Source organism: Mirounga leonina, unplaced genomic scaffold (genome assembly GCF_011800145.1).
Source record: "Mirounga leonina isolate KUSES-001 unplaced genomic scaffold, KU_Mleo_1.0 Mir_165, whole genome shotgun sequence".
NCBI classification, from domain to species: domain Eukaryota; kingdom Metazoa; phylum Chordata; class Mammalia; order Carnivora; family Phocidae; genus Mirounga; species Mirounga leonina.
The window spans coordinates 20852920-20880294 of record NW_023270415.1 but is presented as its reverse complement, the minus strand read 5'-3'; the positions used below and the strand labels follow the sequence as shown (position 1 = coordinate 20880294).

The following is a 27375-nucleotide window of genomic DNA, read 5'->3' as shown; positions in this document are numbered from 1 at the left end:
TTGATGGAGATCTCAGGAGGAGGGGACAGTAGCAGAGGATGAGGAAATGAATATATTTGCCCCGTTTGGTCAGTCTGGAAGCTGCCAGGAGATCAGTGCTGTCTCAACACGAATGTCAAACACACACTAACCGTTCTTTGGTGTCAGCTGGCGATTTTGTTCTCTAAGGATTGACTGTGAGTGGTAGTTGTTGGACTAAAATGAGATAATTAACAGATACAAGGTGCACTGAAAAGTGAAGCTGCTGTACGATTATAAGAGAGCGAGTTTAGAGTCAGAGTCAAGAGCATGAGCTTAAGGAGCACACAGGTTCCACAGACTGGCTGTGCACCCTCCCCAACTTACTTAATGTATCTACACTCTACTTGTCATGTGTGTAAAGTGCAGCCAATGCTCTCATTGGATAAGGCCAAGGCTCAATGAAGTGGCTTTGTCATGACAGCAGTGGCCTGCAGAGACATGGCAATTGTAGAAGGCAATCCCCTTCCTTCATTAGGTCACCATCTCCCTCTCTCAAAGTTCAGCAGTGTCCTCCTACCTGCTACAGCTAATGGGCTCTTTTCAGTTATCCTTTCTGACTTCTCCACAGCCTTTCACGCATCTGATAACTCCTTAAAGTTTTCTGCTGCTACGGTTTCTGTGACCTCTGGTTCTTCACATACCTCTCTGACCATTGCTTCTAATCGCCCTTCTTAGCTTTTCCCCCCTCTCCTTTTCTTTGACTGTGGTGTCCCCCGGGGCCCTGTCCTTAGCCTTCCTCTGCTTAGTCTGCCTGGTCTTCCTTATTCACCTGGTGCCACCTTTGGGCTGATGACTCTTAATTCACATCCCTAGTCCAAACTTCCTGTCTGTCATCTATCAAAATAGTTTATGGGACATGTATACTTGGCTGTCAAAATCAACGCCATCCGAGAGGAGAACTATCTTTCTCCCAAGAGCATGCTTCTCCTCCTGTGCTTTGGTTGGACATCATCCACCCAGTCACTCAGCTATGAATTTTTTTTTTAAAGATTTTATTTATTATTTGACAGAGAGAGAATGAGAGAGAGAGAGCACATGAGAGGGGGGAGGGTCAGAGGGAGAAGCAGACTCCCTGCCGAGCAGGGAGCCCGATGCGGGACTCGATCCAGGGACTCCAGGAGCATGACCTGAGCCGAAGGCAGTCGCTTAACCGACTGAGCCACCCAGGCGCCCTCAGCTATGAAATTTGAGAGACATCTTACGTTGGACCATTTTCTCATCTTCCAGATTATAATTGGCCTCCAGGTCTGGCCACTTCTACCTTCTCATTGTATATTTAAGCGATTGCCTCCTCTCCATGTTCTTGCCACTGCTCATCCCATTCTGTCTAGAGATTGCTTCCAAACTCCCCTCGGTGCCACAGTGGGGCCTCCATTCACCCATCACTGCCAGAACAGCTTTGTGGTGAGCAAGTCAGAATGTCACCGGCCCTTCAGTGCTGACAGCACACAACCTGTGAAGCCCTTGCTGACCTTTTCCACTCTGCCACCCTTGCCGTCCAGTCCTCTGCTCCATCCTTGCGATCTCCCTGCGGCTCCTCTACCTACCAACTTGGAGCACCATACCCTTGCCTTTCCTTCTGCCTGGAAATGAAGATGGAATAGGTTAATGGATATGAGGTTCTTCGGGGGCATCCTGTATCGAACTTACCTTGTTGTTTTAGGCTACTTGGGGGTATTTCTTCCACAAGACAGACGTTTCCTCTGTCCGGGGATCCTGTCCTGTTCATCTTTGGTCCCCAGAACCTACTCTGGTACCTAGACATTGTGGGTGCCCACGGCACGGAAAAACGAACAGAAATAATATTTTTTTTTTTTTTTAAATTCCGAGTGGGCTGTCTGGCTCAGCAGCTGACTTTTTCGGAGACCTGCTCCCTCGGGGCCTCAGTGCTCCTCCGTCTCCCCCACCGCGCAGGTGGAGGGCAGCGGGGCGGCTCGCTGCCTTGGGGCCGGGCTGGGCGGGCGCCCGCGCGCCTGCGCCCTCTGCTGCTCCGCTCCGGGCGCGTCCGCCGTGTGCGTGTGTCTAGAGAGGAGAGGCTTGGGTGACAAGCGCGGGGTGGGGGTAAGAGTTCAGCCTCACTCACAGTCTCATTCACTGATTTCTCCGCCGCTGGACAGAAGCTGCCTCCCCAGGCCGCTCCCAACTACTCCCGCACCTCCACGGTCCCCACTTCCCGCCGCTCCACTCGCAGCCAGACATTCTGACCGACAGACTCACGAGTGAGTAGCGGCGGCTTGAGCGCCGGGGCAGCGCGGCGAGGTGTCCTCCCGCGGGTTGTGTGTGTGTGTGTGTGTGTGTGTGCGTGTGCGCGCGCGCGCAGGGGTGTCCCTGGGATTCCACGCCGGGCCAGAGAGCTCCCTGCCAGGAACCGTGTGTCTCTCCGAGCCGGCGCTGCGGTGTGGGTGTCCGCGCAGGCAGCGCTTCGGCGGCCCCCGGAGCGCTGAGGGAGTTTGCCGGGATTCCCCGGCTCGGCGCGCGGCCGCCCGTGGGGTTCCCCGGGAAGGCGCCTGGGCAGGGAGGCGGCGGGGAAGCCCGGGCTGTGAGCGGCTGGCAGGCCGGGAATCTGGGAGCAGGGCTGGCCCCTCAGAGCCGAGGGAGCCGCCGGAGCGACCGCCTGGCCGCCCAGCCTCTCCGTCTTTCTCCCTTACCCTTCCTCCTTTCTCCCCTCAGCAGCCTCACAAAAGCGCGAAATGAAACCCAGTGCAGCGAGGTCCGGCTCTCGTCTCCCACCTGGTGCACATCACCCCGGGGAGGACGGGAGTGGGAGTGCGCGAGATTAGGGGCGGGGGCTTACCCCGGGACACACCTGTTTTCGCCTCTCGCTGAATACGATCTGGATGCAGGATCGCGCGAGGGGTTCTGACACACACTCCCGGGTGTGTATGTGTGTGCGTGTGTATGTGTGCGCGCGCGCGCACGCACCCCGGGCCCACGCTCGCGGGGTGCGCTCGATGTAAACAGCACACCTCTCCCGCGGCCCCCTCGGGCCAAGACTGCTCGGTGGGCTCCTAGCGAGCTCTGTGACAGCGAGCCGGCGTCTCTTTGTTTGGTTGTTGCTTCCCCACCCCTCCGCGAAGCAAACTGATTTTCGGTTTCGCGTGACACTGCGCGCTGGGACTTAGTGTGGGCCGCAGCCTCAAGTGCCCCTGGTATTTGAAATTGAATAGTTCTTTCGGGCTGGGGGGTTATTTTTAGTGTTGTGAATAAAGAGGCTAGCGCGCTGACCTTTTTGCGGCTGCTTTGGGCTTTGCATACGTGTCTCTAATTGATGAAGCAGACGGATTCGCATCCAGTCGCGCACACGTGCTTGCGCACAAGTGTGTACACACATTTCTACACACGTAGCTTTACCCCCTTCTTTTCTTTTCGTTTCTTTTTTTTTTAAATCGGTACTAGGAATGTACTGTGTTTGTAAAAAAACAAAACAAAACAAAAAACAACCCCCAACCCCCAAAACAAAAACAAAAACAAAAAAACTTTCCTTTGTTCTTTTGGGCATTTTCTATTTCGAGTAATGGAGTAGGAGTACCAAAAGGTTGCAATTAGTTCACTCGAATGAAAGACACTGCCTCTGAGTCAGCGCCGCCAAGTTGATAATTATTAACATATAAAAGCTCTGTTTAAACAGATGCTCTGTTTAAGGCAAAAGGGGCGGGGCGAGGGCAGGTCCACGGTAGACAATGAGGGAGGGTCTCTGCCGACCGCCTGCTGCTTATTGTTCGGGCACTAGAGGCTGCAGCCCGCAGCCGCCTCCTCCTCCGGGGCTTCGCTCCTCGCTCATCCCTCGGTCCCATTGGGGACCGTCCGAGTCACCCAGCGCTGGCCCCCGGGGCGCCGGGACGCCAGCCCCAGCCGCAGCCGCCCTTCGCTGACCGCCCTCTCTCTGCTTTGCAGGTTGGCATCTTTGCGCCCGAGGGTGTCGCAAGCCGAGGCGGCGAGGACAGGGCGCCTCTGGCCCAGCCCGCCGGGCGGTATGCGGCGCGGGCAACAGCGCTAAGCGCCCCCACGCTGGGCACGGGGCGTCCTCGCTCCAGGCGGCGGGCCGAGCGGCGGCGGCGGAGGGGATGCGCCCGGGACGCGCAAGGCTCCTGCCGCGAGCTACCGCCCCGAGGTGGACCCCAAGCAGGGCTCATCGCAGGACCGCGCGGACCCCTGCCCCCCGGGGCACGCGGCTGCGGAGCCTCGGGGCCGCATCTGCGGTCAGGATGCCCTGGGTGCCTCTCTGCTGGTGAGGATGCCCTGCTGCGCGGCTCTGCGTCCCCAGCCCCGGTCCCTGGTGGGCACGACTGAGTGGGCCCGACTTCGGCCCGTCGTGCTGGTGGATGAAAAGCGCCGGAGTCCCTGAGTGCGATCAGCGATCGAATCTGAGTTCTAAGAGCCATGGACGAAGGCACCGGGCTGCAGCCCCAGGCGGGAGAGCAGCTGGAAGCACAAGCCACAGTAGGAGCTGTCCAAGAGAAGTGCGAACCAGAGACCTTTAGGTCCAAGAGTTTACCAGTCCTGAACAGCGCCTCCTGCCGGCCAGACCTGAGTCCTGCGCGTGCAGGAGCCAAGCCCGCCATCGGCTGTACAGATTCTTTGGGCCATGAGGAGTTGAAACCAGGCCCAAGTCGGTTGACCCCCAGTCCCTCTGCTCCTTCCACTTCGGCGGAGATGGCAGGGCTCATGGAATGTAACCACAGGGTGGAAGTCAGCAAAGCCGTGTCGGTGTCCTCCGCTTTGGCCACGCTCCAGGGGAGAAGGTGCCTCTATGTGGTCCTCACTGATTCCCGTTGCTTCCTGGTTTGCATGTGCTTTCTGACCTTCATCCAGGCGTTAATGGTCTCTGGGTACCTGAGCAGTGTCATCACCACCATCGAAAGGCGCTACAGTCTGAAGAGTTCCGAGTCGGGGCTGCTGGTCAGCTGCTTTGACATTGGGAGCCTGGTGGTGGTGGTGTTCGTCAGCTACTTTGGCGGCCGGGGTCGGAGGCCCCTGTGGCTAGCGGTGGGTGGACTTTTCATTGCCGTTGGGGCTGCCCTCTTTGCTTTACCTCACTTCATCTCGCCTCCCTACCAGATCCAAGAGTTGAATGCTTCGGCCTCCAACGACGGCCTGTGTCAGAATGGCAACTCCACCGCGCCTTCCGAACCTCCCGCCTGCCTGAAGGATTCAGGAGGAAATAATCATTGGGTCTATGTGGCTTTATTCATTTGTGCACAGATTCTCATTGGAATGGGTTCCACACCTATTTATACCTTGGGACCAACCTACTTAGATGACAATGTCAAGAAAGAAAATGCATCCTTGTACCTAGGTAAGACTTTCCTGTCTTCTCAAATAAGCTTGAACTCACCAGTGGAAAGGAAACACTTCCACATTTCCCAGGAGATTATACACACACACACACACACACTCTCTCTCTCTCTCTCTCTCTCTCTCTCTCTCTATATATATATATATATAGGATCTCTTCATATATATCTCACTATACATATATATAGCATATATAATGTTATTATATATATATTGCATGTGTATTTTAAGCATTAAGCTTTAGTTTATTTTATGTTTTTATGTTTTAGCCTTAGTGTGGTATGTTTTAGTTTGGAAGAGAATCCAAATAGCAGAGAGGTCTGTGGGCTAATCGTCAGACTCACACTTCAGACTCTTTTCCCAAGTAATACAAACTTTTAACCATGGGGTCATGCTTCTTTCTCTTGCTGCCTGCCTTTGTAAAAACTTTAATTTATCAAGTTTATCTTCTAATGGCTGTTCTTCTAGAAAGTTCAGGAAGGAATAGAAGTACCTGGTGTGTAGAGTGAAGTCTTGGATTATTTACTGCTTTCATCTCCTGCTGCTTCTCATTCTTGTCCCCCACAGCAGGGCTAATGGAGTACCCAGACTACATACAAGATGCGTTGCTGCCTCCATACCTATATTTCTTCATATCACTTGCATCACCATTAAAAAAACAAAACAAAACAAAACAAAAAAAACAAACCTTGAGTGATATCAAACGACTAGGTTATCTTTATGCAGAAGCAAGATCACAAGTTGTAAAGTTAATCCAAAGCTATTTTTATTGCTGGTTGAAGACCCTTAAGTACATGAACTTGGTAGCAAGTGGCTCTTGGATTTGGTGATTTGACTTGAATGAATCAGCTCCTGTGAACAGGGGGTGTTTGGGTTGAATAGAAGGTGCTAATATGAGGCCAGGCAGTCATTGTGGCAGGTAAGAAAATGTAGTTCCTAGAAATCTGTGTGGTTGTCAGTACCTCCCTGTACTAGCTGCCCCTTCAAAATTGAGCTTTTAAGGGATGGATTTGAACCATTGAAAAGGGTGAATAGCAGTCATGCTAGATGAGATCTTTGGTTTTCTATATTTCTATACTGGAGTCCAACTAAAAGAAGAGAAAGGATTGTACTTTATAAAAAATGGTAAATAAGCAAATACCAGTTATACTTATCATTTTATTAGCCATGTGCTGATAGGATCTTTGGTGTGGGAATAACAAGGTTTCAAAGGACAGTGAAAATGATACCCTGTTAAGAGGGCTCTGCTCTTTCCTCAGCACAACTGCTGTCCCCAGAATCCATTGTAGAGGGTGTCTGAGCCATGTATAGTCTCCAGTTACTGGCCCAAATGCATCAGGACAAGAGTTTTATAATTTATTTTTATTATTAAATGCAAGAGAATGAAATTTTCATTCAGGGCGGAGAGCACTAGCTTGCTTGTTACTTTGCCTCCTTGTTTTCTAAATTTATTACAACAAATTTTCACACATACAGAAAATTTGAAACAGTCAATGAACACCAATATTTCCACCACCTAGACTCAGTAATTGTTCATTTTGTCATATTTGCTTTATCAACCTGTGTGTATGTATGTATGTATGTAGTATATTGTTTTGGGTGGGGGGCTAAGCCCTTTGAAAGTAATTCTAGACATCCCTAGGTTTCAGCATGTATCTTATAAAAATAAGATTTTTTACATACGTACAGGAACTTTAACATGCTAAGTTCATAATCATTCCCTAATATCATCAAACATCCAGTCCACATTCAAATTTCTTCGATTGTCCCCTCAATGTCTTTGATAACTATATATTTTTCAAACCAGGAGCCAATCAAGATTCTCAGACATTGCATTTGGCCACTAATCTTTTTAGTGGTTTTATCATCTAGAAAAGTACCTCAACTTTTTTTTTCTTTTTTCATCATATAGACTTTTTGAAGGGACAAGGCTAGTTGATTTGCAGAATGTTCTACATTCTGGATTTATCTGATTATTTCCTTGTGGTGTCACTCACCTTGTCCTCCATCCCCTATATTTCTTGTATCCTGCAAGTTCAGTCTAAAGGTTTGAATAGATTCAGACAAAACATTTTTGGTCAGACTACTTCAAGGTAATGCGGTGTGTTTTATGTTACACGCACCTGGCCATTCGTTAGTGATCTTAAGTTTAATCACTTGGTTGAGTGGGTGATTGCTAAGTCTTCCCATTGCAAACATGCATTCCTCCCTTTGAAAATAATAAGTGATCTTTAGAATGATAACTTGACTGTAAATATCCTAATCATTATTCTTATTTTTGTTGATCTCTGCCTCCATTTACTTTGAAAACTTAGATGTCCCTTCCACCCCACTTCTTGGATACCATTCACACAAATTTGCTTCATCAAAAACACAGGTAGGGCCATACACAAAGGGAGAGCATCCACTAGTAAGAGCCCTGAGATTTAACTTTTCTAGTCAGTGTTGCCCACTGAGAAGAAACACAGCAAGTCCTGGGCACTGTGTTACTTTTGGGAAGACTGAAAATGAGACCTAGTCCCAGCGCCTGAAGAGCTTTCAGTGTCATAAAGAAATACTAGCAATTTAAGGGAGGAGTGTGAAGTGGGAGAAGAAGTTTATATAAACGGTATTTGCTTTTTCCTTCCTCCTCCTCCTCCTCTTCTTTTGAAAAAAACTTTGATGAAGGCCTTAGGACACATTCTTTGGGAAACTCAAGAGAATTCTCCTTCATATTAAATGGATCTCAGTAAAAGCTACAGTACCAGGAATCTTACCTGTACTATTTTATTTCATGTTCTCAATGACCTCATGAGATGGGATTGTTTTCCCTGTTTCAAGGATGAGGAAACTGAAGCTCAGTGAGTTTGAGTGACTTGCTTAAGGGCTTCAAACCCACACATCTCTAACCCCAGAGCCCTTGAGCTTCCCTCCTCACTGCATGTTTTTTGGCAAGAGGCTCTGAGAGCCAACTGAAATCACGGGCTGTGCCGTGTTCAGCACAGTTCTGAGAATGGTGCAGAAGGATGCAGAACTGGCCTACGGTTATCAAACACGATCAAAACAAGATGCTTCTTAAACCTTTTCAAGGAGGTTTTATAGGTAGCCTCCATATAAATTCAAATGAGAGAGACTACTAAGTTATTCTTAGAACATGAGAGTTGTTAACTTATTATGGTGGGGCATTTTTTCTAATAAATAACTGGTTCAGTCTCTTTGTTATTTTCCACAAAAGTGTTCTATATTACCTTTTTTCACTCTCCACTCCTTTCTTCATCTGTCAGTCTTTCTAGTTTCGCGTTATCACCATAGAAGAAAAGATAAAAGCAGGTAGCAGGTTCGTAATTGTAGGCACAAACAAATATCTGAATTAACATTAAAGTCACTGAAATGGAATGTAAATGTATGTCTTAATCTTTTGAATGTTTGATGTTAACATTCTGGCAGCTTTAACTGTAGAAGAGCTGTGGTCATAGATGAGATATGGCAGCTTTTATACCCACTAAATGCCCTAACTCCTTCTGCAAGGAGAGAGGTTGAGTGTTGACCTGGAGGGTGGAGAAAGCTTTGTAGCTACTCAGAAGCAAGGTTAGTAACTAGACCATGATTTGTAATTGTATCTCAAGGGGAGAGAGAGAATGTGGTCCTTTGAGGGCAAGAAATTAATGAACCAACAGTGAAATGAGAAAGAATGGCTAACCAGGTGGGAAAAGGGAAAACAAAGGATGCATTTCCAGAATGGAAAACCACAACTCTGATTGAGGGATATTCAGGAGAAGTAATAATTGGCATGGGCTGGCGATGGGCCAGGGAGTGTGGGTGCAACCATTCCACCTTCCTGGCGTGTGAGCCCTGACTTCACGCCACAGAGAGGGGGCGGGATTGGCACAGTGCTTTAGAGAGAGCACGAGATGAGGAGGTAGAAGATCTATATTTTAGTCTGGCTCTACCAGTGACTGGGGGTGAGACTTTAGACAAATCCCTTAACGTCTCCCAGCCTCTGTTTCCACATGGAGATTAGTACATTTGTTTCCCTCACTGTAATATTTTGAGGACCAAATGGGATTACATGTGTGCAAGCATTCTGCCAACTGTAAAAGGCAGCACTCTGCTCTGTTCAAGTGGAATTCAAACTCATCCTACAAGAGTGGGCAGAGTGAGGAGGGAGATATTTTACTCTTTCTGCGTATGAAAACCCTTAACCAGTTCTTTTTATAGTTGGAAAAAGGAAAGAGACAGTGTGTAGGAAATTAAGACATTGTATAGGAAATCACTCCTTAGAAACATTGTATGGGTAAATTTGATCAGCGTTTCAGCAATGTTATATTTTGATTAATTGAGTTTTCTGAGAATCCAAGCTCTTATTGCCATGCAGTTTCTGCATGTCAGTCTTTGATGGCAATCTTTCTTTGGTATGTGAACATTTATGCAATGTATATTTGTGTCTGGTGTAACTTAGCAAGAACTCCTTTGAAGTTTGAGGGGGCTCTGTGGTGTCCCAGTTTCGCCACTGTGTGTCTTCATTTGCCCACACAGACTGGCAGGATGTTTGGTGAACGAGGACTGTTCCAAGGACATCCTCAGAAGTAATATTATCTTAAAATAAATAGCTGGTGGCTTCTTTTTTTGACATTTCCTCAGTCTTTTGAAAGTACAGTGAGCTTGAAATCAGTTGAGTTCTATTTCATCAAGAATTCATAGTATAAACATTATATATGTGTATGCATATATATGTGTGCATAAATATATGTGCATATATATATATATATATATATATATTTGTGCTCTTTCTGAGATATATTGCTCTTTTTGAGTATGAAAACCCTTCAACATATCTTGTCTGGCTCTACCAGTGACTGGGGGTGAGACTTTAGACAAATCCCTTAACGTCTCCCAGCCTCTGTTTCCACACAGACATTAGTACATATCTCCTTCAACATCTTTTTTTATTGTATAGAAAAATCTCGACCAGTTTTTAGCAGTGTTCTATAGAACAGTCTACATCTGTATATGTAAGTATATTTATAGTCATAAAAATAATGAAAGATACATGTATGTATCTTTCAGTTCAGTGTTCCCCAAACTGTGTAACCAAGTGTATGTGTGGCTTTGACAAGTTAGGGGTTCATTTATCTTGAGCAGCAAGCCAGCTTCCTCTCTTCCTGCCCGGCTCTTCTTAGTGATGGCTCCTGCCGCTGAGGCCCTGCATGCCTGATCCTTACAGGGACAAAGTGGAGGAGGCAGCCTCTGCTTACTCTCCAGGATGTCCCCTTGGCCAGATGGAGTTTCCTGGCCTCTTCTAGCTAACATGATTTTGGGGAAGGCAGGTGTTAGGTTTTCCGGTCTGTATGGAAGAGGAAGGCAAGGAAGATGAAGGTGGAGTGAATGCTGAGTGACTTCTGGTTGTAGGAGTCTGCCCCACTGGTCGTGTTTTTCTTTCTGTCTGAGTAGCCAGAAAATTCAGGACTTTTTTCCCCTGACCAGTATTAAAACCTACCCTTAGTGGCTTATAGCATTAATTTTCCTGACCTTTTTGGTTGGGATTTTGAAAGGGCCCAATAAATAGTACCCTTTCCCTCACTTGAGCTCTGAGTTCATGGAGAAATAAGTCAAAGGCATAAACTGGGGGCCAAAATATCATTTTTTAAAACTGATACAAGTGAGATTGAAGAATGTAGCTCATATCTTTGTGCTGATGGACTTTGTAAGTATCCCACCATTAAACAGACCTACTCGTCCAGCCACAGGCAATGCTGGACCTCAACAGTGTAGCAGCCCTGGGTCTCCCCACGTGGGGTGGGGCCAGGGCCAGGAGCAGCTTTGGTTAAGACTTTATGCCAAGAGGGAGCAGGGCAGAATTTTTACTCCCTGTGTGCATACTCAGTCCCAGGAGGCAAAAGGGAGGAGTTGAGCTGAACATCCCAGTTTATTGTAAAAGTCATCCATCACACTAATCTTCCTCGCTTTCCTGGGGAGGAACAGTGCTGGGGCATGGGGGGAGCCAGGAAAAGTCACATCATGTGGAATATATATTCTCTTCTAAGACTTTTAACTCATTTTTCATTCTGCTTTAATTTTACTTGTCTTGTTTACAATGTGTTCATCTTTGTAAGCCTCATAAAATCCTTCTGGGAAGTAGACTCTACAAATCATGAATAAATAAAAAAAAATATATAATCTCCCCTGAAAGCTAATAGGAGGGAGAATGATGACTGAGGGATTTGAGGAAATGATCCAAGACACCTGGAGAAATAACCAGAATGGATGCAGGGCAGAGAGTAAGAACCACGTGGCATCTGTGGCGTGTGGCTGTGTCTTGTTGGGATGTCAATGAGTCTCACATATACCTGGGGCAGTTAATCTGTGTCAGAACAGGTATGTCTTCTCCACCCTCAGCAATTACTGAATTTGTACCAGCTGCGTGGTGGTCACTTGTGGCCTCTAAGACAAACTAGTCAGTCTAAGATGTTGAGAAACAAACTTCAGATTCTACCTGGCAAGCAAAAGGGTTTACTGTATCGCTGTGGAAAAGACAGTTGAGTGCACCTTGATCGATCCAGCCCACCTGCAAAGAGAACAGCCTTTTTAGTTGTATTTATGCTACAGTTTTGAAACACGATTTTATCGATCTCTCCCCTCCCAGTGCTATGAAGTCTGTTATGTATGCAGTCTGAAACAGCCCTTCTGAAACTTTAATACTGTGTGAATCACCAGCGGGGTTTTTTCAAAATGCAGATTTTGCTTCTGTAAGTCTGGAGTGGGGCCTGGGATTCTGCATTTCTAATATGCTCCCAGGTGAGGTCTGAGGTCTAAAGACCACAGATCTGTGATTCTCACAGGTGGGAAGTTGCTGTTTGGGCTTGGGCGTGGAACCCCTGGTGTCCAGACCAGCTGCTGGCTAAAGTTCTACTTCATCAAGAAGAACCCTACCATCTCTTACTCATTTGTGAAAGCACGATGTCAGTTTTGGGTATTTCATAAGCTGTGGCTACTGTTTTGAATTCCACAATCGTGTGACATTGTGATCACTGCTGAGTTTAGTAAGAGAAAGTGACCTTAGACAAATGGTGTTCATTTTGACATTAACCACAGGAAGCACCACTTTCTTTACTCTCTTCTCCACTGTGCTGATGGATTCCTCTGTGTTGGGGGAACTCTGCATGTCAGAGGTATGTCTATAAGCTGTGCAACCTCAGGTGAGCTCACCTTATGAGACCCCCTGGGTGGGGGAAAAGCAAACATGTACTTGGCTCTGCTTTTTTCTTTCTAAACAATCTAGAAAACTTGGTAACGAATTGGGAGTTTGATAATAGATAAATAAGATCTGAGTATATTGGAAATGGTTTTGAAGAATGAGGATCAGAAGTTTTTCCACTGCAAAGGGTGATGAGACAGAAAAGGGCACAAGCTGGACTGGCTGGCCAAGTTCTCTCTATAGTCAAGTCAATATGTGTCCCGGAGATCATCTCATTTAGCCCCATTTGTAAAGATAATCCTTTGACAAGGTGAGGAAGCCTGGACTTTAGGATTAAAGGATTTGTTCTATGTGAAACAATATGGCAGCTCCTCCGGAAATTAAAAATAGAACTACTGGATAATCCAACAGCCCCACATCCAGGTGTGTATATATATCCAAAAGAATTGAAAGCTGGGTCTCAAAGAGATGTTTGCATACCCATGTTCATAGCAGCATCATTCACTATAGCCAGGAAGAGGGAGCAATCCAAGTGTCTATCAACACATGAATAGATAAACAAAAAGTGGTATATGCATACAATGGGATATTATTTGGCTTTAAAAGGAAGGGAAATCCTGACACATTCATCTACAATATGGATGAATCTTGTGTAAGTGAAATGTGAGCACTTAATATACACCAGGCACTGTGCTAAGTGAAATGTGAGCGTTTAAGATACACCAGGCACTGTGCTAAGTGAAATGTGAGTGTTTAAGATACACCAGGCACTGTGCTAAATGCTTTATCATCTTATTTTATTCTCAGAACAACTTTATGGAGCAGCTCCTTTTCTTCTTTTCTATTGTGGTAAAAAACACATAGGACTAAATTTACCGTCAACATTTTTAAATTTTTTTTTTAAGATTTTGTTTATTTATTTGAGAGAGAGAGAAAGCACAAGCAGGGGAGGGGCAGAGGGAGAGGGAGAAGCAGACTCCCTTGCTGAGCAGGGAGCCTGACATGGGGCTCGATCCCAGGACCCCGGGATCATGACCTGAGCCAAAGGCAGACACTTAACTGACTGAGCTACACCGGTGCCCCACCATCAACCATTTTTAAGTGTACAAGTTAGTAGTGTCCAGTATATTCACATTGTTGTGCAATAGATCTCCATATCCATTAAAAATTCTCCCTCCCCAGGCGCCTGGGTGGCTCAGATGGTTGAGCGTCTGCCTTCGGCTCAGGTCATGATCCCAGGGTCCTGGGATCGAGTCCCGCATTGGGCTCCCTGCTCCTTGGGAGCCTGCTTCTCCCTCTGCCTCTCTCTCTCTCTCTGTCTCTCATGAATAAATAAATAAAAAAAAAATCTAAAAAAAAAAAAAAATTCTCCCTCCCCTATTCTTGGCAACTACCTTCCTACTTTCTGTTTCAACTGTTTTGGCTACTTTAGATACTTCATATGAATAGAATCACACAGTATTTGTTGTTTTGTGACTTGCTTGTTTTGCTTAGCATAATGTCCTTGAGGTCCATTCATGTTGTTGCAAATGGCAAGATCCTGTTCTTTTTTATGGCTGAATAATATTCCATTGTATATGTGTACTTTTTTTTTTTTTAACCCATTCATCTGTTGATGGACATTGGGTTGCTTCCACTTCTTGGCTGTTGTGGATAATGCTGCTGTGAATATATCTCTTTGAGATTCGGCTTTCAATTCTTCTGGATATATACCCAGAAATGAGATTGTTGGATCATATGATAACTCTATTTTTCATTTTTTGAGGTTCCTCCACTCTGTTTTCCATAATGACTGACCATTTAATGCTCCCACCAACAGTGCATGAGGGTTTCAACTTCTGTATATACTCACTATCACTTGTTTTCTTCTGTTCTTTTGATTAGTGGCCATTTTGATGGGTGTTGAGTTGATAATCGCATTGTAGTTTTGGTTTGCATTTCCTTAATGGTTAGTGATACTGAACATCTTTTTATATGTTATTGGCCATTTATATACCTTCTTTGGAGAAATGTCTAAATATTTTGCCATTTTTTAATTGGATTATTTTTTATTGTTGTTGACTTGCAGAATTTTCTTATATATTCTGGATATTACCCCTTATCAGACATATGACTTACAATTATTTTGTACTATTCTATGGGTTAGTTTTTCACTCTGTTGATTGTTTCCTTTCATGTGCAGAAGTTTTAAGGTTTGGTATAGTTTCATTTGTCTGTTTTTTATTGTCTGTGCTTTTGGTGTCATATCCAAGAAATCATTACCAAATCCAGTGTTGGAATCTTTCTCCCTATGTTTTCTTCTTTCTTTCTTTTTTTTAAAAATTTTTTATTTAAATTCAATTTAGTTAGCATATAGTGTATTGTTAGTTTCAGGGCCTATGTTTTCTTTTAGGCATTTAATAGTTTCAGGTCTTATGTGTAGGTCTTTGATTTGGGTTAATTTTTGCATATGGTATAAAGTCTGGGTCTATCCAGTTTACCAGTATCATTTGTTGAACATGGTCTTCTTTCCCTATTGTGTAGTCTTGGTTCCCTTGCCAAAAATTGGCAGCTACTTTTATATTTTATATATTTATATATTATATATATATTTATATACATTTTATAGATGAGGAAATTCGGATTAAACAGGACACTCAAGGTCATCTCAGAAGTGACAAAACCAGCACCCTGGGTCATCATCCAAAGCCTGAACTCTAAGCATCAACATTATGGAGAGAGGAGGGGACAGAAAAGTTTATAAACTTCTATTGTGATTTTGGCTGAGTGTCTTCATTTTATTATCTATAAAGGAGGTGAGGAGGTAAGGCTAGTGGTTTCTTAGATTCTTTTTTTTTTTTTTTAAGATTTTATTTACCCAACAGAGCACACAGAGGGAGAGGGAGGAGCAGATTCCCCTGAGCAGGGAGCCTGATTTGGGACTCGATCCCACGACTCTGAGATCCCCCAACTCTGAGATCCCACGACTGTGAGATCATGACGTGAGCAGAAGGCACACACTTAACTGACTGAGCCACCTAGGCGCCCAGTTTCTTTGAATCTTATCACCTCTTAAGTTCTCCAGTTCTGTGTCTTCTCAGCCTGGCTTGATACGGTCTTGTTCTGGAACTTTGTACTCAGGTCCGGAGGGAAGTTGTACTTGGTTCTGCTTTTCCTTGAGCCATAAGAAGCTAGTCTCTTGAGCCCTTCCTCTACCCCCTGTGGCTTGACTGATATCACCATGTGACAGCCATCCTGTGGGAAATCAGGCATGCCTTTTTTAAAAAAAATTATTTATTTATTTTTTAGATTTTATTTATTTGAGAGAGAGAGCGTGTATGCACACAAGTGGGGGGAGGGGCAGAGGGGGAGAGAAAGCGGAAGCAGACTCCCCGCTGAGTGGGGAGCCCATCTGGGGGCTCGATCCCAGAACCTGAGATTATGACCTGAACCGAAACCAAGAATCAGACGCTCAACTGACTGAGCCATCCAGGCACCCTAAAAAAAATATATTTTTAGAGCAAACTCTACCCCCAGTGTGGGGTTCGAACTCAAGACCCCGAGATCAAGAGTCACATGCTCCACTGACTGAGCCAAAGTCAGGCATTCCTTTTGCTCCTTTTCAGGCAGCTGTGTGTTACCTGATGGTAAATTCAGAGTCTACTTCCCCTCCTGGGATTTATGATTGCTTGTGAAACTGTCACCCTGCAGAAATGCTAATCACTGTTACCTAATATAAGCTAGAAAGGCAGGTGAAGGTTACTCTTTCTCAAAAGAGTGTATTTATGTAATTAATATTTTCAGCATGATGAAATTACATAATTTGCCACTATTTGAAATTGAATTGTACAGTTCTTGACTGTCTAGCATGTGGGACTTCTTAGCTATAACACTTTAATAATAGTAATAATAATGGGATTTGGTTTTTTCATGTGTTTTCTTATTTTTTTGGTCTTGAATTCTTATGAAGGAAATAGAAGTTTTAAGCGTTTTTTTTTTTTTCTTCCTTTTTTTTCTTTGTAAGAAGAGGGGAGAAATTTAAGTGAGCAAGACTGTGTAGTGAATTTGAGACCTTAGGCTTTCTGGCCATAAATCTCATATGTATATAAATCTGAGTAAATCTTCTGATCAGTGTATAAAGATGGACCAACAATCCTCATTTGCAAAGTGTCTTTGTATTATTGGGTGAAAGCTATTTGCCAGTGTTTTGTCTAGAAATATACCGTTGGAGTTCCGCTGGAAGGGGAAACTTTCCTGATTTGAACTGAATTTTGATGGCTTTCCTTTTAGGTGAAGGGCAGCAGCAACTTTTAACAAGATGCAAACATTTTCCTGAGATAAATCTGAAAAATTTCCCATGGGAAAGACACTTAAAAATACAAATATAAATCTTAGGGGCACCTGGGTGGCTTAGTTGGTTAGGCATCCGACTCTTGGTTTCGGCTCAGGTTATGATCTCATGGGTTGTGGTATTGAGCCCCGCTTGGGGCTCTGTGTTCGTGGGGAGTCCGCTTGAGGATTTTCTCCCTCTGCCCTTCCCCCACTCGTGCACACGCTCTCTCTCAAGTAAATATTATTTATTTATTTATAATATTTATGTGTGCGGGAGAGAGAGAGCACAAGCAGGGGGAGCGGCAGGCAGAGAGAGAGGGAGAAGCAGGCTCCCTGCTGAGTGGGAGCCCGATGTGGGGCTCGATCCCAGGACCCTGGGATCATGACCTGAACCGAAGCAGACGCTTAACTGACTGAGCCACCCAGGCACCCCTAAATAAATAAATCTTTAAAAAAATACAAATATAAATCTTAGAATAGTTATTTTGAAATTTGGTTTTGCTGGTCTCAAAAATGTCTCTAGGTACTTCAATCTTGTGAAACTCAAAGAAATTAGTTTTAATTTCTTTAATTAGGATTGATGGAGGGCAATGGTGGCTAATGCAAGAAAGGAACGGTGATGGGTAGTCTTCCTCCTAATCTCTGGGTTCAGTTTTTTGGGTGTGCATTGTTCTCTTTTATTCACCCTTTCTTTCCTTTTAGTTTCTAGAACCATTGTTGTCAGGGAGAGACCCTTATGTGGATTCTCATGGGACACTTATTTATTCACTTACGTGACAGTTCATATCACTTTGGGGATGACTAATTTAGGACTTGGACCTTCTGGGTCATCTTGTTTTGTAGGAATGCTAAATCATATACAGAGAGCTAATTTGTAATTTGACACAAACTCCACTGTAATTACTGACATGACTTTGACCAAATCATGTAATCTTTCAGGACCTCAGCTGCCTTTTCTATAAAATGATGTAATGTGATCACACCAGAAAACTTCTAATCTAATCTGTGATTTTCAAAACTTGACTAGGGATTGGAGCAGTGGGACAGGGGAGTGGCTAATATACTGTATACTGTATTTTTTAAATTCTTTTTTTTGTTTTGTTTTTTTAAATTTTATTTTATTATGTTATGTTAATCACCATACTGTACACTGTATTTCTAAAACTAACCCTAAGAAGTGGGTCCTGACCGCCTAAGAATTTACAATCTAGTTTGACTATTTATTTAGCGCCATCTGTTTTGGATGGTTTAAGATGATCTGTGAGCTGTGTGACCTCTGGTAAGTCCCTCAACATCTCGGGGTCTTCAGTTTTCAAGTTTGTAAATCGATGGGTTGGAATTAGAGAGTCTCAAATACTCTCTGATTAGAGATACAGAGAGATGTATGTCTGAGACAGAGAGTCTCTATACTCTCTCATTTCTCCTGGACCAACTGTGGCATGGATCCAGAAGCTAGCATATTCAGGACAGTTAAATCTTACGGTCAAAAGAGTGGCTACCAGAGCAGGGTTCGAATCCCAGTACTGTCAGGGCCGGTGGGGAAACTGTGGCAGGTTCTGTGACCTTTCTGTGCCCGATCCCACCTCTGTTAACACTGGGATCACTGTGGGCTAGTTATGAATTAATGTGTGGGATGCACTTAAAATGGGACCTGGCCTGGTACCTGGTAAAACACTCAAAAAAAAAAAAAAAAGTGGGCTGTTATTATTTTTTTAAAAAATTAATCCTGTTCAGGAAGAGAGTGGTGTTAGCTTTCATTGTTGCTGGCTGGCTACAGATCTCTTGTGGCTTTTCTGAACAGATTGCCTGCCTCGCAAGCCGTGTTCAGTGTGTCTGCATTGACTGCCGCTATTCGGGTCATTGTGTGTTAGGCTAGCCCTGAGCCAGGTGGGATGAGACATGTGGCTTCCATCACACCACTGCTGTTGTTGACTGGCCAGCACCTTTTCGGGAGGCATCCACTCCATCTCCCTCCCCTCCAAAATGATATGTGGACTGTGCTTCCTTGGGTCTGGAGTGTCTCTTATCTGCCCTACAAAGTGAAGAGCGACCATGGGGAGAAAGAAGACAAAGCTTCCAGGTTATAAATAGCTTCCTGATGAGATGCTCTTGCTATGGGCTTGTGATAATTATGATGGGAGCTGTTGGCTATAATCAAGTTTAATTGCTGAGAAGCATGGGGAGGTAGCCCTAAACACATATGCTCATGGGCTATCGTTATGCTTTTTTCTGTCCTATTCTAGACTTAAAAATCTCTGCTCCAACCAGCAAGTTCTTGTGTATGAGGGTAATTCTAGAGCCTTTTGTGGTTCTTGGAGTGGGCCTGTGACCTTCCTGGGCCCATTTACGGATATCATGGCTCATGTGGTTTATTATGGATGGGAAGTTTGGGTGAATTATATAAGAAAGCCAAGGCTCCAGAAATACAGAAATGGGCCTTTTTGCTTATCTTCTTTCATAGAGGGCACACAATCTATGTGTTTGTGTGTGTGTGTGTGAGACAGAGAGAGAGAGAGAGAGAGAGGGAGAGAGAGGGTTGGGGGTGTAGGAGAAAAAAAACCCAAAACAAGTGGAAGAAATGGGTATATTTTCAGGAGTTGTTTATACTGTGTCCCAGAAATATGACCTTACCTTGCTATTGCTGGAATAGGAGTTTTTGCATTTCTTCTAATTCTTATTTTTCCAGGGTCAAATGATAGTTTATAGATTATTATCAAAGCCTTTTGTTTTTCCTTCTCTCTTTGACTGTAGTGAGTTTATTGTGTATTGGTGCTCCATTCAGAGTTTGCATAGGCAAAGAAAGGAAGTAAAGACTGAATTAATTGATTTTTGTTCTATATTTAATTACTCTTATAAACATTTTTGCCTAAAAAGTGGAAATTCATGTCTAAAAGTTTGGATTCATATCAATGAACCGTGTGATTTGGGCCATGCTATAACAGATAAGGGTTGGTTTATCAGTGTTATTATTTGGCTTTCTTTTGTCTTGACTGCACCAGCTCCTTCCCAAACCACTTTTAAGGTTTTGGTTACTTATAATAGCCTGTCAAGTGTCTTAGAAAATCTCTGCAGACTCCACTTCCTACCGTAAATTCTCAACCAACTTGCCTTTGCCCTAATACCTCCCATTCATACTCACTGCCGGGACCCTCTCTCTTCTCAGTCCCTGTGGATTCTAGTGGATTCTCTCTTTGCATCTTAATTATGACTTTTCCGGGATGCTGAGCTTTGCTCTCTATGGACTCTTTCCTGCAGTTTGGCCCATTTCACTGTAGATAGAGTGCCTACTTAAGCTCTCAGAACCTCCATTTGGGTCTCTGGGGCACTGGCCTGTTCTGGCCTGGAATTCTGACACTGAAACCACACACAGGTGCTTTGCTGTATACAGCAATAATTCTCAGTAGGGGTTATTTTGTGTCTGTAGCTGGTGAAGTCACTGGGTTAGGCAGAGCCCAATGTTAACGAGGCCTGTTATCATAAGTTACTGTGAGTCAGTCACCATTGCTCTGTCTCATAATGCACTGCTCTTCCCTTGTCCTGTCAGCTTGCAAATGAGGTTACTTATTGACCTCCAGGAAACAAGGAATAGGAGTAGTGCTCACCCACCTTTACTGCAAGAACAAAAACAAAAACAAAATCCATGTACTGTATTTCAATACATGGAAAATGTATAATAATAATAATTAAACTTAGCATAATAATGATGACATAGTAATTATAATCATCATCTTATAAGTAGCCCTGGGAGGCAGGGTGTTTAAATGTTCTGACCAAGCTGGTTTTAAATGACTCAAATTATTTTAGGTCTTTGCAAATTTTCTTTTGGCATATTTGATTGTGTTTCTAATAGGTCGCTTGTAAATTTTTAAAGAAAATGTATATGCCAAACAAAATATTTACACATTTCACTGGCAATTGTATTTAGGTTAAAAAAGAAATACTCCTTTTCCTCTTTAGTGTTGATATCCTTTCAGATACTGAAAAGATAAATTGTTACTCTAGCTGAGTTATTTGGCTAAAAAGTACATGGTGATTGGGGCACCTGGGTGGCTCAGTTGGTTAAGCGACTGCCTTCGGCTCGGGTCATGATCCTGGAGTCCCGGGATCGAGTCCCACGTCGGGCTCCCCGCTCAGCAGGGAGTCTGCTTCTCCCTCTGACCCTCCCCCTCTCATGCTCTCTGTCTCCCATTCTCTCTCTCAGATAAATAAATAAAACCTTAAAAAAGAAAGTACATGGTGATTATTGTACATTTTCTTTAATGAGTTGATTTCAGATTACCGTGCTCATTTTTTTTTTTTTTTAATGCTGGCTTAGTTTTAAACCTGTAGTTTGTCTTGCTTTAAGAAAAAGTGCTATGTAAAAAAAACTTAGAATACACATTTTTTTCCCTGGTGGGAAAATGAATTTCTTACATTATAACAAGGTTTTCGCTTTCTTATGAATCCTTTAGCTATGATTATCAAAAATATATTTTGTAGCTTTTAGGAGCATATTCATCCATGAAAATCCCACACATGTGGATTCTAATTCCAGATATTTATTTCTCATTGGTCACAGAATCTGGCTAATAAATGGTTCTCTCCCTTTTGAGTTTTCTTCTCCCTTTTTATTTGGCATCATCTGGGATTTTAATTTGAGAGCTATTAACCCATTCATTGATGTCACAGTTTGAGCTTACTACCAAGCCTGTGGGTTCCTATTGGGATCTTCCCTTTTTCTTAAAACATTATTAGTTGATTATTACCCTTTGCTTTAATTTACTCCTACTGATTTAAGGTCTTATGACTGCTCTAATGTGAGTCAATTTGAATTAATATTTCAGAGAAGATCCTAGGAGGCCTGCAGTCAAATGCTTACTAAGGTTACTGTATCTGCTCATTTACTCAGTAAAAACTCTATTTTTTTCTAAAATGGCTAGATATTTTATTACCTAATTTGTTATGATTCATTCTCTCTTTTGTATTATTCTTTCATTAGATATTTTTGTTAGGTAGACTTTGTGTCAACATAATTTGAAAAATTCACTGGTTTCTTTCTTTTTTTTTTTTTTTTAAATTGCCAGTGTGGTAATAGGCTTAGTAACTGATTCCCCTTGTGACTTTGTACAATCTAAACCTGCTGTGATTAAATACCAGTTCTCCAGGAATAGTACAAATATGTCACAGTCTGTGTTAACAAAGTATTACTAGTCCCTAATGGACCAGGTTCTAATTTCATTATTGTTAAATCAGACATTTAATGACCAGTTTAGTCATTTGAACATTATTACTATGTTTTTATGCATTTAATTTCCAGAACTTCTTCTTTCTAGATACTCCTTTTAGTTTCCTATAAATTACTTAGGTTAGAATAAACTCATATTTAATTCATTAACCTCTCCTCTGTATTCTAAGTTTCCATTAAATGTGTTTTTCTCTTTCTGGCAAAGCGTTCTTTTACTATCAGTTTTTTTTTTTTTAAAGATTTTATTTATGTATTTGAGACAGAATGAGAGAGAGAGAGAGAGAGAACACTTGAGAGGGGGGAGGGTCAAAGGGAGAAGCAGACTCCCTGCGGAGCAGGGAGCCCGATGCGGGACTCGATCCAGGGACTCCAGGATCATGACCTGAGCTGAAAGCAGTCGCTTAACCAACTGAGCCACCCAGGCGCCCTACTATCAGTTTTTTTGGAAAGGTTTTTTTTTTATAGCTGAATAATTTTCCTTTCATAACATTCGTTTTTCTTTTGACTAAAACTAGAATTTATTATGCCAGAGTTTTCCAATGAACTTATATTTTCCCACTACATCATGTATATTGTTTCTCTGTTAAATGAACGGAATGTGTTCAAGGTTTCTGAGTTGCACAATTGCCTGTCATACATAAAATACAGACTTTGAGACACAGGCCCCATCTCTTTAGTAAGTTTGATATTAATAAATTGGATCCATGTTTTGATATTCACTGAAGGGAGGCAGCGTGGGAGGATGGAAAGAGTGGAGGGGAAACCTGAAAACTGAGCCTGGGTTTTAGATGTGGTCTCACCACTTAATCACCATGTGATCTTGAGCCACCCAGCTGTTCTGGTTCATCTCATTAACTTGGGAATATTAACTTCGACTGCACCTATATTCTACAGCTGGCAATAAGATGAAATGAGATGAGTAAAACGTCCTTTCATTCATCAAAGATTTATAGACACATGCTGTGTGCTAGATGCTGGGGTATGACGCAGAGTGGGACTGCTTTCATGGAGCTTAGTTTAGTGAGGGAGACAATAAAAAAGTAAACGATGAGTAATTACAAATCTTGGTAAGTGTTATAAATACAAGAAATCACATGGCATTACATTTGGAGAGGAGATACTTAAATAGGAAGATCTTTAAGAGGAAGCCACATGTAATCTAGGGCTTAAAGGATAAATGAGAACTGTGACAAGTAAAAGGTAATGTAAAATGATTCTGTAATCAGAATCCATAATTCTGATATCAAAAACCCTAGAATGGAATTCTTTTTTTTTTTTTAAAGATTTTATTTATTTATTTGAGAGAGAGAGAATGAGAGACAGAGAGCATGAGAGGGAAGAGGGTCAGAGGGAGAAGCAGACCCCCCGCTGAGCAGGGAGCCCGATGCGGGACTTGATCCCGGGACTCCAGGATCATAACCTGAGCCGAAGGCAGTCGCTTAACCAACTGAGCCACCCAGGCGCCCCTAGAATGGAATTCTTAAACATGTCTGAACATCATAATTATGCAAGGAGCCTCCTTAAAAATGCAGACTCTGGACCTACCTCCAAGGGTGCCTAATTTAGTAGGACTGTGGTCAGACCTTAGAGTCTGTATTTCTAAAAAACTTCCCAGATGATCCTGTTGATCTGTCAGATTTGGAAACTTGTCCTAGAGAAATCCTACTCGGAAACAACAGTTGCCTTTCAAAGCAGTGACTGTGGCTTAGTCTTCTTGTATCTTGCTTTCTACCTATTGTGGAGCTGGTCCCCATTTCTAGCAGGTGTGTTTAATGGGGTAGCTTCTGGATGCTATTTAAGTGGGGGGAGGGAGGTCTGTTTCTAGTTCATATATTGGAATTCTGGTGTGTAATATTGTATGTCAAATGGATTGTTGTGGGTTGTTTTGGAAATCTGAAAGTTTTTGTAACTTTATGCCCATAGGAAACATATTTGGAATTCTGTGAAAGTAAGCATAGAGATTCCTTACAGCAGGATTCGTTATACTTTATCCCTTTGCCTAGTTTTAATATAATTTTAATATATTTATATATATATTTCATATAACTGAGTGGTTTTAAATACAGACCTAGAATTGCTCTTATGTTGGGATCCTAAGGCCAGGCACAACTCAATCTGAGTCTTGGGACAAAGGAAATGGGAGCCTCTTCCTCTTTTCTCTCTCCTTCCTGGGGTTTTTCAGGGAAGCCAGGAGCAGTATATTTGAGAACATAAAGTAGCCACTGGCCAGGACTTAACCAGTGAGAGGCTTTTTCAAAAATAGTTTATTTTAGAAATCTTCCTGTGCTCCAAGCTATATTTTTAAAAAGATGGATTGCTAGCAGATCAGTAAAGTTTAGTGGCTGGTAGGATGTGGCTAATGACAAAAAATCTTTTGAAGTACAACTTGTCCTTAAGTGTAAAATATTCTGAAGAGTGATTCTCTGTAGTCTCAGGGTATGAACTCAAAGTCATCTTTCATGGCCAGTGATTGCTGCCTTTATCATCATGAAGGTCTGAATGATGGTCATTCTCTGGTGAGGAGGAGTTAACATGTGGTCTCTGAACAAATTTATCTTTATGAAGCAGCATGTGACTGTGAGGGCTTACCCTCTCCTTTAGTGAAGGAGAACGCAGACACCTCCAGGTTTCTCTGGCAGGAGTACCTTCAGATGGAGTAGGACTCTGACATGCCTGCTCATCTTCCCCTGGGGATATCTCCCTTTTGTTTTTACATCATTTCCACACTCACCCTCCGGTGTAGGGATGGGGTGGGTAGCCTCCGGCTTGATGTTCTAATAACTATGGAACAGAATTTGGTTTTCTTTGGCATTTTGAAATAGGCTGCAGCTCAAAAAAGGCATCCACAAATCCTGAGAACAACAGGGAAATAAAGTCAGAAACTGTAAGAAGGCTAAAGCCTCTTTGAGTTTAAAGATACAGATTTTAGATCCTTACAAAAATGCTTTAGTTCCAGGCCTGGTTTTATCCTACACCTTCTCTTGGGAATTCTGATATTTACTTCCAGAGGACAGTGAAAAACTCACATATACCTGGTCAGATGTAATATCTATCCTGGTCTCTGACCAGTTTTCCTAGGAAGGTGCTGTTCCCTTTTCCTATAGTCAAGATTCCTAGATGACAGGATTTCTTCATGGCTAGTCATTCAGATTCCTCCCTCTCTTATTTGTTTCCCTGACAGGGAGGTGAGGAGGTGACGATGGGACTCACCTCATCAGTGAATCTCTTGAGAGCCATTGGGACGGCTATTTATTTGTTTATTTTAGAGAGAGTGGGGAGGGGTCTGGGGAGAGGGGAGAGAGAATCCCAAGCAGATTCCACACTGGGCAGGCTCTATCCCAGGATCCTGAGTACACTACCCGAGCCAAAACCAAGAGTCGGATGCTTAACCTACCGTGCCATCCAGGTGCCCCATGGGATGGCCTTTTAGCTAGAGCTTTGGGTGTGGCTGAAACTGAGGGGTGAGCCAAAGATTCAAGAGGGCAGGTTCAGAAGGGGAACTGGTGAGGGAGGGTGCAGAAATGTGTAAGTGCCAATCTTTTCTTTCATTGAAACTAATTATAAGAGGAGATGAAGCTCACACATATCAGATGACAACAGTGCCATCCAGTGTGGCTCCAGGACTCATGGCCAGTCCTGTCATTGGATGCTGTTAAGCTCCCAAGAGGGGAGGTGCTTTTTTTTTTTTTTTTAAAGATTTTATTTATTTATTTGACAGAGACACAGCGAGAGAGGGAACACAAGCAGGGGGAGGGGGAGAGGGAGAAGCAGGCTTCCCGCAGAGCAGGGAGCCAGATGCGGGGCTCGATCCCAGGACCCTGGGATCATGACCTGAGCTGAAGGCAGACGCTTAACGACTGAGCCACCCAAGCGCCCCTTGTTTTTTTTTTTTTTTTAAAGATTTTATTTATTTGCCAGAGAGAGACACAGCGAGAGAGGGAACCCAAGCAGGGGGAGTGGGAGAAGGAGAAGCAGGCTTCCCGCGGAGCAGGGAGCCCGATGCGGGGCTCGATCCCAGGACCCTGGGATCATGACCTGAGCCGAAGGCAGACGCTTAATGACTGAGCCAGGTGCCCCGGGGAGGCGCTTTTTGCCCTGGGATGGTAAGCACAGTTTGCACAGGGGTCAGCTTGACTGAGGGACAAGCTCGAGCTGGGCCAAAAGGGTGAGGGGGTATAATACAAACAGGGAGACGGGGAAATGTGAAAAGCACAATGTGGAGGCTGCAAGTCTATCAGTTTGGCAGGAATAGAGCGTCTTCCTAGGTGAGCGTGACAGTGTATCTGGGCCAGATTGTGGACGGCCCAGAGGTGTTGTGACTTGTAAATGATATATATACCCCAGGCTTTTTGCATTCAATAATGCTTGCTTGACTTGGCATCTTCTAGAAAAACTTTTATTAAAAATTGCCCCATTGTCCATTTTCACTTAACAGAAAGTGAAAATAGATAAAAATGAGAGCACATAAATTATCCTTTGGAATGTTTCTCAATATTAAAATTAACTGGGTTTTCTGTATTATCATTGAGAATATAATCAAGGGGTTAATTCATGATGAGAAAGTGTGTGTGTGTGTTATTTTGGAGGAACTTAACATTTACTGGAGAGAGCTTTAATTGTTCTAGGGTAACTGATTTTTCTAAGTTATAACAGTAAAATGGCCCTCAAGTGTGCTGGGGTAGCTCTTAAACTGATTAATTCTCAGTGGGACATTTGGTGTGAATTAGAGCTTTCGTTCTATTGGAGGGAAAAGCAGTATGTTGCCATATATGATAATTCTAAGACCCTAGGGGTACTTGAAAATTTAGTCCATTCCTCCGTAAAATGGTCAAAACACCTTAAGAGAATTGCTCACAGGTAATAGGATTCCAGAATTTCATGGGTTGATTTTTTTTTTATGTTATGTTAATCACCATACATTACATCATTAGTTTTTTTTTTTTAAAGATTTTATTTATTTATTCATGAGAGACACAGAGAGAGAGGCAGAGGGAGAAGCAGGCTCCCAAGGAGCAGGGAGCCTGATGCGGGACTCGATCCCAGGACCCTGGGATCATGACCTGAGCCGAAGGCAGACGCCCAACCATCTGAGCCACCCAGGTGCCCTACATCATTAGTTTTAGATGAAGTGTTCCATGATTCATGGTTTGTGCATAACACCCAGTGCTCCATGCAGAATGTGCCCTCCTCAATACCCACCACCAGGCTAACCCATCCTCCCACCCCCCTTCCCTCTAGAACCCTCAGTTTGTTTTTCAGAGTCCATCGTCTCTCATGGTTCATCTCCCCCTCCAATTTTCCCATTCATTCTTCCCCTCCTGCTACCTTCTTCTTTTTTTTTTTTTTTTTT

At 43.5% G+C, this 27375-nt stretch overlaps 1 protein-coding gene across 2 annotated transcripts in view; it reads left to right on the top strand.

The window, feature by feature from the left end:
- The first annotated feature begins 1344 nt into the window (after nucleotides 1-1344).
- The window catches only part of SLCO5A1 (solute carrier organic anion transporter family member 5A1), a 133631-nt gene continuing 107600 nt past the window's right edge, over nucleotides 1345-27375 (top strand). For both annotated transcript variants that reach the window (XM_035011306.1, XM_035011305.1), the window contains exons 1-2: nucleotides 1345-2240; nucleotides 3916-5317. In XM_035011306.1, coding sequence (XP_034867197.1) covers nucleotides 4402-5317 — 916 coding nt within the window. In that variant the 5' untranslated portion in view covers nucleotides 1345-2240; nucleotides 3916-4401. The remainder of the gene's footprint in view (nucleotides 2241-3915; nucleotides 5318-27375) is intronic.